Genomic DNA, 14,116 nt, shown 5'->3' with positions numbered 1-14,116 from the left:
TTTTTTTTTTTTTTTTTTTTTTTTTTTTTTTTTTTTTTTTTTTTTTTTTTGTTATGTTATAGGGTATTTGGTTTGAGAGGAATAATGACATTTTTCGTGGGGTGGAATGGTTTGGGAAGGAACTTCGAGATACGTTTAAATGTATTTCCTCTTTATGGGCGTTTGTTAATACTTTGTTTTTTTTTTTTTTTTTTTTTTTTTTTTTTTTTTGTCCTTGTATATTCATTCAACTATCTCAATGAAAGTGTGGTTTACACACATATATATTGATATATAAAACTCGTATCGCTGTGAAACAAAAATGAACTGAAAGATCACTTTTGTGTTGGGTTTCAAATTTTCCCATTAAGCGGTACTTAGCGTGTTTGATGCAATGAACCTTGAGTATCCAAACAAGTTTCCCAAGTGCATCCTGGATCTGTTGCCATTAGAAACTATGCTATCCATGACTTGGTCTACCATATATGTTAATAGCTCTTAACATATTAGTACTTGAAAAGGAGCTTGGTCAAATTTATGTTTTTCATATTTAACGGAAGAATCTAATTCTGAGAAGCATAGAATTTGTTGTCCCTTATTGTCCATTAACTTAACTTTCGTCTATTTCGATAGTGTATGGTTATGATCAAGATTTCCAATTTGATTATCATCTAATTCATTTTACACTAGGTTATAAGGGTGTTGGGAGTCCATCCTTTACTGGCTACTGCACTTTCTGCTATTACCTTGGCATGCTTTATTCATCCAGCCGTTGGATTGTTTTTGCTACTCGTTTTCCATGCCTTCTGTTGTCACAACGCCCTATCCAGGTACTTGTCAGTTGACCCTTTTCATCATTATGTTCGTCTTCTTGTGGGGGAAACCTTAAAATGAATTATAGAAATGCAATGTTTTACTAAACCTGAAATGTCCAGGTACTTGTAAGTTGACCATTTTTATCATTATTTTCGTCTTCTTGAGCTGGAAACCTTAAAATGACTTTTCTAAGAAATGCAATGATTTGTTAAACCTGAAATGAATCATCAAATATGAAGTTCAAGATTCCACCAAAAGTCATATGTTGAAAGACTGCGATTGTACAATACTTGCAATCTTAGAGAATGATATGGTATAGCTAGGAATCTAAGAACCCTCATAAACTCTTTGGCTATGTAAACCCCTAATTCACAAATGCCAAAACCTCCCAATCAATTTGATTTTATTCCAAATGATTGTAACTCTTAGGAATTTGATCTAAACCTTATTGAATAATAAGACCTTTAGATCTAAATATATTCAAAAACCTGAAAACGATAAGGAATCACTCTAAGGAAAAGTAAGATTTGGATTACCTTGTTGATCGAATATCTCAAGGTAAAAACACTTGTTTGAGATTCGAATCACTCCACAAGCAAGATTATGTCAAGCTTGAATGATTCTAAACATGCACCCCACCTTACAAAGACAACATATATGCCTTTTTATAGCCTAAAAAAAAAAACCTTGATTTTCCATGAGGTATTTCCAAAGTTGTAAATTTCATACTTTATGACCATAATTAGCCATTTGTAAGTGTAACCTTAAAATAAATAAAAAAATCTTAAAATGGAAATGAAACACCATAACTCTAAATTATCATCCACCCAAAATTTGTAACCATCTAAGAATAAAGGAAATCCATCGTTCTTGAACTTCATATTGATGTCTTGGTTCATATGAAAGAAGCTACCTTCTCTTCTCTTATACCTGTCTACTCTCTTTTACCTACCTGAGTAGAGATTTTCAGTTTTTACTATGCCGATCCCAAGTGTTGCTCCATGTTTGTATCAGTTTTTTGACAGCTTCCTTTCGCAGCCATGTAAGAAGCAAAAAATTACAAGGTGGAAATGGTTCTCAACAATTTACATTTCCATCGCTCGATAAATTGAACTTGAAGGAGTCTATTGAAGACACCCTTTCCACCAGTCCTAGCTCTTCAAAAAGTTTTGCGGAAACACAATTGGAGATATTTCATCATTGTCACGGCTTATTGATCTTGCATCTTGTGGCAGCAGTTATGTTTGCACCTTCACTTGTTGCTTGGTTGCAGGTATGATTATGAAACGAATGGCTGCCTGAATCTGTTTGATAAGATATTCTTTTCATCTAAATGTTTAGCAGGCATAGTTCCTATATTTGACCATTTAAAAAAAGAAGAATAACACTTGAGCCATTGTATTGATTTGATAGGATAGAATGATTCCAGTATCTCGTCTTTGACCAAAAAAAAAAAAAAAAGTTATCTGTTTAAGTGGATAAAGAACAAAAAAAAAACATTATTTGCTACATGACAGCATGGTTTTTTTGCACATTCAAGTCAAGTTCCTGAATTTTTTGAGTTACCCTCCATTCTCCTCTCTAAAGAAAAACAGCTCTGGTTTTTTCACCTTGCATTTGAACATCTTGTGGGTTTTCACATTGCCTATTCTTTGGGGTTGCAGAGAGTAGGAACAAATCAGAGATTTCCATGGTTGCTGGATTCATTTCTTTGCGCTGGAGTTATCCTCCACGGTGTCTGCAATTCAAAACCCGAGTTCAATTCCTATTTATTTTCTTTCTTCGGTATATCTCGGAGCGAAATCAGACTGGACTTCATCTATTTAGTTGCTGGATATTATGCCTACATGTGTAGCCTGGCCTTGTCTCCATATAAAGTCTTTTATGCCATGGCCGCCATCGGAGCCATTTCATTAGCCTTGAGGATTTTACAGAGAAGGACTAGGGAGAAGGGAGAGCCCCATTTCCGGGGTCGAAAGCACTCTCACAGACACTGAGAAGACCAACACAAACACCAGCCTGTGTTTAAGATCTGGCATTAGACCAGTTGCTCCCGTTTTCTCGGTTCTCAAAAAAGGTTCAGATTTTTCATGGTTGATTTAGCCACTAAACTTGCCATAGATTACGTGCAACTGCAAAATAGGGCGAGAATTAGATCTTATGAGTGTTACAAGGCTGAGCCATTTTTACCACGTGACCATCCCAGCAGCTTTTATACTTTCTAAAACACATTTAGATGTATGTGTTCTGACATCAATTTGGAGAGTTTTCATTGTGTTGCGGCTTGACAGGTAGCTACTACTTCGTCCGTGTGTTGTAGAACATTTACAAAGCTGATTATGGGAAAAGAGGTACGCCATTTCTTTTGTGTTTTAAAAGAACTCATCATTTGCTTCGTTCACCGTGAAAAACCTGCATTGATTTGTAGTTTTGCCACTGATATTCTACGTGCCTCTTGTTTTGTTTTAGATTTTTTTTCACAATAAGAGTAGGGCTGTAGGGGTAGGGATTTGAATACATATGCCTCGTGTTTGTATGTGCATTAGACGTGTCAAGTTAATGGTCCTTTTCTTTCCACGTAGCAAATATACGTGCCTCTTGTTTTAGGTGGAGAATCAAGTATCTGACATTTTAGTCGATGTTATAATACCTCAACTAGTTGAATCATGCTTAAAGTTGACGGTGGTAATATGCAAACAAACGTTTCGATAATAATTGCACTTTTAATATCTATTTAAAATGCAGCAATGTCTGTGTCTAATCATAATGCCCTCAACTTTGTTTCTCTGATTAATAGAATGATATATTATGGCGGCAAGCATGTGTTTCTTTTAGAATAAAAGTGGCTGCTTTGTTATGTTGTCATTTTCGCTTTCTCTTTCTTCTATCATTGTCTCAATTGTCGGTCCTAAAAATATCCCTTGTAGACAAAAATCTGTGTTGGAATAGGTGAAATTACGAAAAGGTTTAACCTTACTGATATATGTGACTTTATTATAGGCCGAGTTTAAAGGGCAAAATTGTCATTAATATAATGTATGTTGCATTAATTAGGGGTGCTATTGATCTAATTAGATATTGAACTTGCCCATTACGTTTAAAATTTAAATTGAATTAATCGAACTCAAGATGAACAAATTGGCAATTATTCAATTTTATAATTTATGCAATTAATTAGAACGAGATTAATTGAATCCACCAAACTTAATTGCTTGTGTGTTAGGATATATTATTCTATTAAATGAAGAGTGGCCCATATGTTGTAATGACTATGAATTAATGTCCAAAAATTGACAAAATCATTCGGAGTTGAGATAACAATCTATAAGATTTTTACTCGTATCTAATATAGAGTAAAAAATAGTACAATGAAAATAGAGAATTTAGAGGTTAAAAAGTTAAAATAGTATAATGAAAATAGAGAATTTAGAGGTTAAAAAGTCTTTAAAGTATATATAGTTGTGTTTCGTGGTAGAGATTATATCAACCATTAGAGTAGATAGTGATTTATAATTATTTTCATCATAAAATTTAATTTTATTGTCAACAAATTTGTACAAATATATGTTTTAGTTATTGAATTTTTTTTTTTCCTTTTAATTAGTCCAAAATTGTAAAAAAAAATAAAATAAATAAAAAAAATAAAAAAAAGATAGTTCAGTTTTTCTTTAAATTAATTTGATTATTTTAAATTAGTGAGAGAGAAAGAAAAATACACGTGTATGGAGCCGAAATACTGAGAGAAGCCAACTGAGATAGATCATTTTGCAGCTCACAGCTTGCAATAATCGAGTCCACCGACAACCACAAGCATTAGGTTCGAAGCTACCGACAATTCCCGGTGTTTCTCAGTACAGCCTGTCAACAGCAAAAACAATTTATTTTTCATCTTTTTCTGTAATTAAATTATTACTTATCCTTCCACCTCGACAGCAACAGTTCAACTAAACCTTCCACGTGTAACGAACTCATTGGCTAGATTTTCAAAAGTCAACTAACGACCTAAATTTTCCGCTCTCCACCCAATGATCTCTCGACACGTCACCAATTACGAAAGTATCCAAAATTCCCGTGGCTTACCGAGCCGACTGGAGCCGACTGGAAACCAGTCGATCCGGTAGCGAGTAAGGGACCCCAGAGACGGAAATTTTTGATTAAAAAAAGAAGAAAAAAAAGACAAAAAGGGAATTATAAAATAGTAATGAGACGAGAAAGAGCAGCTGGTTCCGAGTAAAGCTAGATACAGATGGCGTACTGAATGGGCGAAGATTTGAGGGAAAAAAATCCATCTCTTCTTCTCATTCGGGCCTTCTAATCCTCTTGAGATCTGCTTCTGGTTCGGAATCTGAAGGAATTCCGACAAGATGGAAGCAAATGCGGGCCTGGTGGCTGGATCTTACAAGAGGAATGAGCTTGTTCGGATTCGCCACGATTCCGATAGTGGGGTTAGTCTTCACTGACATTCAATTCATCAACATTTAATTCCATCTTCTAACACTTTATTTTGTTTCTCATTCTTGATTTTATGATCTTAGTCACTTGTGTGGTGTGTTGATCTGTGAAGTAGAAGTTCAGATGTGGGTTTTTTTCTTCCTCTTCGCGTTTGCGATCTTGTTTTTCTAGTGAATTTGGAACTGATTGCTACTTATTTGATCATATAGAACTAGATCCCTTATGCTTTTTCTACCCTAGAAAATGTGGATCCGAGTGTTGATTTGATACTTATTGATGATTGAGCTTAATCTCCAATGTCTTAGCGGATGATGGACAATCGGTTGATTTCTTTCCTTCATTATTTGGATTTTGGCGTTCGGGGTTTCGATGTACACTTATGGCAGTTTGGTTCTTATTTGGCACTTTTCCCCTTCACTTCTTTGTTGTTTTTCTTTTGATGGTTCATCAATCTTTGTCATTATTGACTTCATGTTTCAGTACTGTTATAGAGCTCGACTTGATTTGCTAGTGCTTCTTGTGAAAGTGCCATAGATCTGCTTTTGTATCTCTTAGATGAGATCTGTACATTATTTTGCATTTTGTTCTTAGTCATGGCCTCTGACATTGTGATTTATCCATTCTTGTTTGGACGATGCAGCCTAAACCTCTGAAGAATATGAACAGCCAAACATGTCAAATATGTTGTGACACAGTTGGTCTTACGGCCTCTGGTGACGTCTTTGTTGCTTGCAATGAATGTGCGTTTCCCGTTTGTCGTCCGTGTTACGAGTACGAGAGAAAAGACGGGAACCAGTCTTGCCCTCAGTGCAAGACTAGATACAAGAGGCACAAAGGTTTGATTGAGTTTTCATGTGTCCTTTCTGACAGATTTGAGTATAAAACACTCAATGATCTGTCATTTCGTTTCAGGGAGTCCTCGTGTCGATGGTGATGATGATGAAGATGATGTGGATGACATTGAGAATGAGTTTAATTACGTCCAAGGAAGTAGCAAAACAAAACGGCATTGGCAAGGGGAAGATGCTGAACTATCGACCTCTGCAAGACATGAATCTCAACAGCCTATACCACTTCTTACCAATGGCCAATCAGTAAGAATTTATCAATTCCATAATGCATTTGGATATGTTGAGTTTTACATTCATGGTTTAACATTTTGCTTCTTTAGGTTTCGGGCGAAATTCCTTGTGCTACCCCTGACAATCAATCGGTGCGAACCACATCTGGTCCTCTGGGTCCTCCAGATAAGCATATGCACTCACATCCATATGTCGACCCACGGCAGCCAGGTATGAAGAAGCTGGAATTTTTCATGATCTTTGAGGAAGCATTTTTTGTTGCTTTGGGTTTGAACTAATGGCTTTTTTTTGTTCATATCACAGTTCCTGTGAGAATTGTAGACCCATCAAAGGATCTGAATTCTTATGGCCTTGGGAATGTTGACTGGAAGGAAAGAGTGGAAGGTTGGAAACTGAAACAAGACAAAAACATGATGCAGATGACAAGTAGGTACACTGAAGGGAAGGGGGACATGGAGGGCACTGGGTCAAATGGAGAAGAACTTCAAATGTAAGTACTTCACTTATTTATTTATTTCTTTACTTAAATGTCAGTGATGCTAATTTTGTTGACTTCATTTATTTATTTTACAGGGCTGACGATGCTAGACAACCTCTGAGTCGTGTCGTTCCTATTCCATCTTCTCACTTGACCCCGTATCGTGTTGTGATCATACTCCGACTTATTATTCTGGGCTTCTTCTTACAGTACCGTTTGACTCACCCTGTGAAGGATGCATACCCATTGTGGTTAACATCAGTTATTTGTGAAGTTTGGTTTGCCCTTTCCTGGCTTCTGGATCAGTTTCCAAAATGGTCTCCTGTCAATCGCGAGACCTACCTTGAGAGACTCGCGCTAAGGTCGGTATAGTTTTTTTGCATATGGTCGAATCAAATGGGTTTGGTTTGGAAGATCAATGACAATTAGTTCTACTATTAAGTTGATCAATTGTTGCCTTCACTGTGCAGATACGATCGTGAAGGAGAACCATCACAGTTAGCTCCTGTTGATGTCTTTGTTAGTACAGTGGATCCACTCAAAGAGCCTCCACTTATCACAGCAAACACTGTGCTTTCCATACTTTCTGTGGACTATCCAGTGGACAAAGTCTCCTGCTATGTATCGGATGACGGTTCAGCAATGCTTACTTTTGAATCCCTCTCTGAAACTGCAGAATTTGCCAGGAAGTGGGTGCCCTTTTGCAAGAAGTTCAATATTGAGCCAAGGGCCCCTGAGTTTTATTTTGCCCAAAAAATTGACTATTTAAAAGACAAGATTCAACCTTCCTTTGTCAAAGAGCGACGATCAATGAAAGTAAGAAAACCATACAAATGACGATTTCATAATCTCGTAGTTGTGTCCATTGTTTGATATGCACTTTCTTTCGCACGGGTTCTTCATTTAGCTTTCGAATTACATTTAGTCGTCTAATTTTGGAAGGCCAAAGATGGATAAATAATTTTTAATCTTCTGATACACATGAAAAGTTAATGTGTTGTTTCGCAGAGAGAGTATGAAGAATTCAAGGTTCGGATCAATGCGCTTGTTGCCAAAGCACAAAAGATGCCTGAGGAAGGTTGGACCATGCAGGATGGAACGCCATGGCCAGGAAACAATCCCAGGGATCATCCTGGAATGATACAGGTCTCCCAAGCATTCAAATTGTTTGTTTCGACACTTTTGAATACTTTTTCGAGGGGTAATATTGATATTGTGTATGTTCAAATGCAGGTTTTCTTAGGCCACAGTGGAGGTCTTGATACTGATGGCAATGAACTACCACGACTTGTTTATGTTTCTCGTGAAAAACGACCAGGCTTCCAGCACCACAAGAAAGCAGGAGCCATGAATGCACTGGTCAGTCATTTTTCTTTGATAATAAAAGATACAAGAAATTAACAAAATTATTAGTTATAAGAAGAAATTGACTTGTAATAAGTTCATTTTTGTGGTTTTCTGTGATTATTTAATGATTTGATTTCATCTTATCTGCAGATCCGAGTTTCTGCTGTGCTTACTAATGGAGCATATCTTTTGAATGTCGATTGTGATCACTACTTCAACAACAGCAAGGCTCTCAAGGAAGCCATGTGTTTCATGATGGATCCTGCGTATGGGAAGAAAACATGTTATGTACAATTCCCACAACGTTTCGATGGCATTGATTTGCACGATCGATATGCCAATCGCAACATTGTCTTTTTCGACGTAGGCTATTTTACCTGTCATCAAGCATTTCAATCATATATCTCCTTGTAATTTTGTTGCTTTTGGTTTTTTCCTTGTTACTTGTCGTTGACGTTGTATTCAATCTTGCTATACTTTTCAGATAAACTTGAAGGGGTTAGATGGCCTCCAGGGTCCGGTCTATGTGGGAACGGGTTGTTGTTTCAATCGACAAGCTTTATATGGTTATGATCCGGTTCTGACCGAGGCAGATTTGGAACCAAATATTATCATTAAGAGTTGTTGTGGTTCAAGAAAGAAGGGCAGGAACAAGAAGTACATAGACAAAAAGAGAGCTGCAAAGAGGACTGAGTCTACCATTCCTATCTTTAATATGGAAGATATCGAGGAAGGCGTTGAAGGTAGGTTTTCCTCAAAGAACTCACTCTTTATTCTATAAAACAGAATGTTCACCTTATTTGCTGTGGCTTTCAGGTTATGATGATGAGAGGTCGCTCCTGATGTCTCAGAAGAGTTTAGAGAAGCGCTTTGGCCAATCTCCAGTTTTCATTGCAGCCACTTTCATGGAAATGGGAGGTATTCCACCTTCAACCAATCCTGCAACTCTTCTAAAAGAAGCAATTCATGTCATCAGTTGTGGGTATGAAGATAAGACAGAATGGGGCAAAGAGGTTAGTTGCTACGAGCAATTCATGTCGTCCACCCGTGTTCTTAAGAGAGCTTCAAAGATGATGAACTCGGATCTAACNTTTTTTTTTTTTTTTTTTTTTTGCTTTTAGATTGGGTGGATCTATGGTTCTGTGACAGAAGATATTTTGACTGGGTTTAAGATGCATGCTCGTGGGTGGATATCGATTTACTGCATGCCTCCACGCCCGGCGTTCAAGGGATCTGCTCCTATCAATCTTTCTGATCGTTTAAACCAGGTGCTTCGATGGGCATTGGGTTCCATAGAAATCTTGCTCAGCAGGCATTGTCCTATCTGGTATGGCTACAATGGAAGGCTAAAGCTTTTGGAGAGAATAGCATACATCAATACTATCGTTTACCCTATCACCTCAATTCCACTGATTGCATACTGTATGCTTCCTGCGTTTTGTCTTTTGACTGGAAAGTTCATCATTCCTGAGGTAATTTGGTAGTTTCTATCTTTGAAACTAAAGCTTGATCATTTGTTTTATCTGATCTACTAAATGTGGGACTCCTCCATAAATTTCGATAGTATGCGTAACAATGATGATAATCGATATCCTGTAACTTGTGATGAGATAACGATTCCATTTTCCAATTTAAAGTAACGTGTTGTTTTCATTACCTAACTTGCAGATAAGCAACTTTGCCAGTATGTGGTTCATTCTCCTTTTCGTCTCTATCTTTGCAACGGGTATTCTCGAACTCAGATGGAGTGGGGTTAGCATTGAAGACTGGTGGAGGAACGAACAATTTTGGGTCATTGGTGGTACTTCAGCTCATCTGTTCGCCGTCTTCCAGGGTCTCTTAAAGGTTCTTGCTGGAATCGATACGAACTTCACTGTGACGTCAAAGGCCAACGATGAAGATGGGGATTTTGCAGAGCTTTATGTGTTCAAATGGACTTCTCTCCTCATCCCTCCCACCACTGTCCTTATTATGAATATGGTTGGTATAGTGGCAGGTGTTTCGTATGCCATTAACAGTGGCTACCAGTCTTGGGGCCCTCTCTTTGGTAAGCTGTTCTTTGCATTGTGGGTCATTGTCCATTTATATCCTTTCCTAAAGGGTTTACTAGGAAGGCAAAACCGTACACCTACCATTGTCATTGTCTGGTCCATTCTCCTCGCTTCCATTTTCTCCTTGCTCTGGGTGCGAATCGATCCATTCACCTCGGCTGCGACCAAGGCTGCCAATGGTCAATGTGGTGTCAATTGCTAGACAGTTACATCATAGTTTTGTCCCGTGGTATGGCGACGTTCCTGTGAATATGACAAGAAACAAATCAAGGCATTGTGAAGAGCCCCCAGGAATGAACCAATTTGAGGATAATGAGAAAAGGATGACCTTTACACCAGAATTTGTAGGTGTGTCTTGAAGTTGTATTGGTATGTTATAATATTATTGTGCATTATTGTGAAGTCTCATTTGTTTAATGGAAATAGATAAAGGAATTATTTATATCAGGAGAGTTTGTATGAACAAACCGTCAATGATTTTCTTTGTTCTTTTTTCTAAATGTTTCCGAATTATTATGACAGTGAAATTATAATTTAAATACTTCCTCGTGTTCAAGGATTCAATATCACAGTTTTTCAGCCACAGAAATCTATTCTATCTAGCATGGATAATTTTTCAACTATTTCAGATATATCCTAGTGTTCATATAGGTGAGGAATGATATAACAAATCAAATGTACCCTTGTTCCTCGGTTCCGAGAAAGAGAATTGAATTCTCTCAAACCTAATATACTGTTGTAGCGTTGATTCACGCTTTTTATCTGAAAAGATGGAAGACGTGTCGGTTAAAAAGAAATCAATTTCACACTATAAGAACCATAAAGTAAACATAATACTAAATGTTTATAGAAGGAAATTGATGCAAATCATTCTAAAACTTCTCTTTCACCAAATTCTAATGCATTTATGAACAATAACAAATCTCTTAGCACTGGGAAGATGCAAAGTTCTTCAAGACACCAAAAAAACCGAGGTGGGTTTTGGTATTCTTCTCCAATTTTGCGCCAAAGTTTGATGTAAAAGGTTACCTTCTAATTTTCATCATCTTTGTCTACGAGAATTCTCTTGCAAGCTTCATAACACATGAACGAAATGCCTGCATTGGGCACCAGCTTGATGCAGCTGGGGCCAAGCCCTTTATATAACCCCTGAATGCCTTCCCTTTCAAGTATGCTTACCAGCGCATGAATTACATTCTTGTAGACTTGTCTTCCACTGAGGGCCCCAACCTGCATCTGCTTGCGAGCTACTTCCAGTGGGAACGTCGCACTGCTCGAAATGGCACCCGCAGCTGATCCGATTAAAAGGGTTTGAATATTGCCAATTTTTTCTTGCTTAAAGATCTTCCGATAGGCTTTTCGCAACGTGTCGTAAGCAAAGTAATTGGCTGCAGAATATGGGATCACTCCAATCAAACTGGGAGTGAGGCCTCTGTAGAATTCTGCAGGCCCCTTCTCTTTAAGTATCTTAATGAAAGCATCTAATAGACCATCATAAACCCCTCTCTGCAAGAATTAGCAAGCGTTGAGGTTTCGTGACGTTTAAGAACGAAAAATGTTGTTTCAGTTCACTAATATTTTCGAGCTACCTGTATGGTTAATCGGGTTTTGAGCAATTCAAGGGGGTATGTGCAGAGGGTTGCACTAACTCCAGCACAGGCTCCAGCAACTAATGAAGCAGGGATTGGAATTTTTGGTTCTTCCCCTGGTCTGGGTGATAGGTTCTTGTTGACTGTATCAAAAGCAAAAAGCTGCAGAAAGAACAGCAGAGGAATCTGTAAGCACTGAAATGAATATGAAAAGCAGTTTTCACATCAAATCCTTCCTCTTAACCCAAAAAAAAAAACCCTCAACCCAACCCAAACCCGGACCATGTTCGTTTCGGTCAACCCAAAGTTTTTGTCGCATGAATTCGAAATCGAACCGAACCGAACCAGTTCGGGTTCAGAAAAATGAACCCCACCCAACCCAAAATGCTAATTCAACCCAACCCAACCCAACCCTTATAATTTGAGTTGGATTGGTCCGAGTTGTCGGGTTGAATGTACACCCTTAATCTCACGGAAAAATGGAAAATTCTACATAGATGAGTTTCAAACACAAAACAGGCTTTGAAGCATAACAAATTAAATTCAATCTTCTATAGATTATATCATCTAATGGAAGTACAAGAACGATAATCACGACAAACCGTATTTGTCGAACTCAAATCATCAACCATGGCCATTTTTCAGCTAGTTTCCATACTCGACTTTAAACAAAAAGGATTCTTGAAGCATGTCTATTAACGAATGTATGACAATTCAACCCCATAAGCTTATGGATCCAGTTTCTATAGAATTAGACAGGAGGTCTTAAGTTTGAATTCCTACAACAATTTCCTCCTTCAATTCATATTAATGGTTACAGATCAGATCTTGTGAATCACAAAATATTCAGCAAACAGAAGGATGGGAACATCAACAATTTACAAAAGGATTAAGTTCAACCTGGTACTCATTTGACAAGATCCAAAGAACAATTCTAATAAGAAATTACCCAACAGGGAACATCCACACACAAACGAGTAGACAAGAAAAATGAAGAAATCAAGGAACTCTAACACTTGCAGAAAGAGAAAGAGAGAACCAATTCAATAAAATACAGAGCAAATTCAAAAGCAAAACATTAAAGCACGAGAATTAGAGTGTCAAGTACCTCAATGGCCTTGCTGGGTGCGACTCGAATAACATTAACCAAGTTGCCCCTAAACAATCCCTTCCATCCGTCATTCTTCATAATATCATTGAACACCTCTGTGACAGAGTGCCCACTGCTACCCACCATCAAATGAGTTCTTATAGTCTCCAATGGCGCTACACAAGTGTTTGACACCGTCCCAGCAATTGCACCACTTATCAATCTCCGCAGTGAAGGATTTTGAACCCTTATTCTCAATTGAAAACCAGCCTTCTTCTTCTTCTTCTTCGTTTTGTTTTTCACTACACCTTCCTCAATAGTAACAGCCTCAGCAGAAGGCACATATTTCATACACAAATTGGTGTAAAGAGGGTTAGTGTCATCCTGGGCGCAGGAGTTAGAAGAATTGGGTGAGATGCCGAATCCGACTCCCATCTGACCGACACTGGCAAATAAGCCTCCGGGGTGGAAGTGGCCTTCGTGGATACTCCATTGGGAGCCCAAATCAAAGACTGAGAACAACCCATCTCGCTTATAGGCTAAAACCTGAGATCCCCTCTGACCCATCGCTCAGGATTCACAACCAACGAAAGGCAACACTATAGGCTAAACAGAATACGATCAAACAGTAGGCAACCAGCCATGAGAGGAGCCCGAGAAATGAATAGAAGGCTCTGATTCAATCAAGATATGCATTTAACTGCAAATTTGAATTCAAACAAGAGAGAACATGTGGCAGCAACTTCAACAAAGGAGAGAGAGAGAGAGAGAGAGAGAGAGAGAGAGAGGAATCTCCCTCCGTTGCCCGCCGACCCTCCGATCACTTGGGTTTGGGAACCTTTTTTGAAGTTGGAAGCTTGATTTATACGTAGATTAAATAATTGGATTGATTCTTCCATGTTTGGGCAGAGTGGTTTGGTTTGAAAAGTTAGGGTTTTATCATAGACGATGTGCGTTGTACAAACATATTATAGAATAAGGTGGCTAACACGTGTATGCATAATTCAACCACCAAAGCGCCATTCCTACCAGAAACAATCAACAAATGCCCAAACAGTTCACATTAATTTATTTTTAATTTTAATTTTCTACTTTCAATTACAAACACAAAAGTCATACTTTAAAGCAAAATAAATAAAGTCAAAAGACTGTAGAGTATTAGCTTTTAATAAATAAATAAAATTAAGTTAAATTGATCTCTAAACTCTCTGAGACAAAATTCAAATTTACAT

General features: G+C 37.8%; 3 protein-coding genes across 6 annotated transcripts in view; 2 read left to right on the top strand and 1 right to left on the bottom strand.

Annotated features, from left to right (window-relative positions):
- LOC111796836 (GPI inositol-deacylase A-like) overlaps positions 1 to 3,369 on the top strand; it is a 14,083-nt gene extending 10,714 nt beyond the window's left edge. For all 4 annotated transcript variants that reach the window (XM_023679608.1, XM_023679607.1, XM_023679610.1 and 1 more), the window contains 3 exons: positions 670 to 809; positions 1,834 to 2,068; positions 2,460 to 3,369. In XM_023679608.1, the coding sequence (XP_023535376.1) occupies positions 670 to 809; positions 1,834 to 2,068; positions 2,460 to 2,792 (708 nt within the window). In that variant the 3' untranslated portion in view covers positions 2,793 to 3,369. The remainder of the gene's footprint in view (positions 1 to 669; positions 810 to 1,833; positions 2,069 to 2,459) is intronic.
- A 1,790-nt stretch (positions 3,370 to 5,159) lies between these two features.
- On the top strand, positions 5,160 to 10,746 carry LOC111796837 (cellulose synthase A catalytic subunit 1 [UDP-forming]). Its single transcript, XM_023679612.1, has 14 exons — positions 5,160 to 5,240; positions 5,888 to 6,083; positions 6,160 to 6,341; positions 6,419 to 6,539; positions 6,633 to 6,819; positions 6,903 to 7,169; positions 7,278 to 7,623; positions 7,816 to 7,953; positions 8,041 to 8,166; positions 8,305 to 8,517; positions 8,639 to 8,897; positions 8,971 to 9,167; positions 9,276 to 9,626; positions 9,823 to 10,746. Exons 1-14 carry the CDS (start codon positions 5,160 to 5,162, stop codon positions 10,405 to 10,407), a joined length of 3,249 nt encoding a protein of 1,082 aa, XP_023535380.1. The 3' UTR covers positions 10,408 to 10,746.
- A 153-nt stretch (positions 10,747 to 10,899) lies between these two features.
- Positions 10,900 to 14,016, bottom strand: LOC111796838 (adenine nucleotide transporter BT1, chloroplastic/mitochondrial-like). The gene is made up of 3 exons (XM_023679613.1): positions 12,903 to 14,016; positions 11,795 to 11,956; positions 10,900 to 11,711 (listed from the first exon to the last, which is right to left on the bottom strand). The coding sequence occupies exons 1-3, from the start codon at positions 13,449 to 13,451 to the stop codon at positions 11,238 to 11,240; spliced, it is 1,185 nt and encodes a 394-aa protein (XP_023535381.1). The 5' UTR covers positions 13,452 to 14,016; the 3' UTR covers positions 10,900 to 11,237.
- Between the last annotated feature and the right edge of the window lie 100 nt (positions 14,017 to 14,116).

The sequence above is a fragment of the Cucurbita pepo genome, chromosome LG06, assembly GCF_002806865.2.
Source record: "Cucurbita pepo subsp. pepo cultivar mu-cu-16 chromosome LG06, ASM280686v2, whole genome shotgun sequence".
Lineage (NCBI taxonomy): Eukaryota > Viridiplantae > Streptophyta > Magnoliopsida > Cucurbitales > Cucurbitaceae > Cucurbita > Cucurbita pepo.
This window is presented reverse-complemented; position numbering and strand designations above follow the sequence as displayed.

What these genes read in the sequence shown, in the direction of transcription:
- LOC111796837 (XM_023679612.1), top strand. Translation starts at nt 5,160, where the DNA reads ATGGAAGCAAATGCGGGCCTGGTGGCTGGATCTTACAAGAGGAATGAG. An exon ending in GCCACGATTCCGATAGTGGG is followed by an intron (nt 5,241 to 5,887) that starts GTTAGTCTTCAC and finishes TGGACGATGCAG; the next exon opens with CCTAAACCTCTGAAGAATAT. An exon ending in TAGATACAAGAGGCACAAAG is followed by an intron (nt 6,084 to 6,159) that starts GTTTGATTGAGT and finishes ATTTCGTTTCAG; the next exon opens with GGAGTCCTCGTGTCGATGGT.
- LOC111796838 (XM_023679613.1), bottom strand. Translation starts at nt 13,451, where the DNA reads ATGGGTCAGAGGGGATCTCAGGTTTTAGCCTATAAGCGAGATGGGTTG. An exon ending in CACCCAGCAAGGCCATTGAG is followed by an intron (nt 11,957 to 12,902) that starts GTACTTGACACT and finishes TTCTTTCTGCAG; the next exon opens with CTTTTTGCTTTTGATACAGT. An exon ending in AAACCCGATTAACCATACAG is followed by an intron (nt 11,712 to 11,794) that starts GTAGCTCGAAAA and finishes TAATTCTTGCAG; the next exon opens with AGAGGGGTTTATGATGGTCT.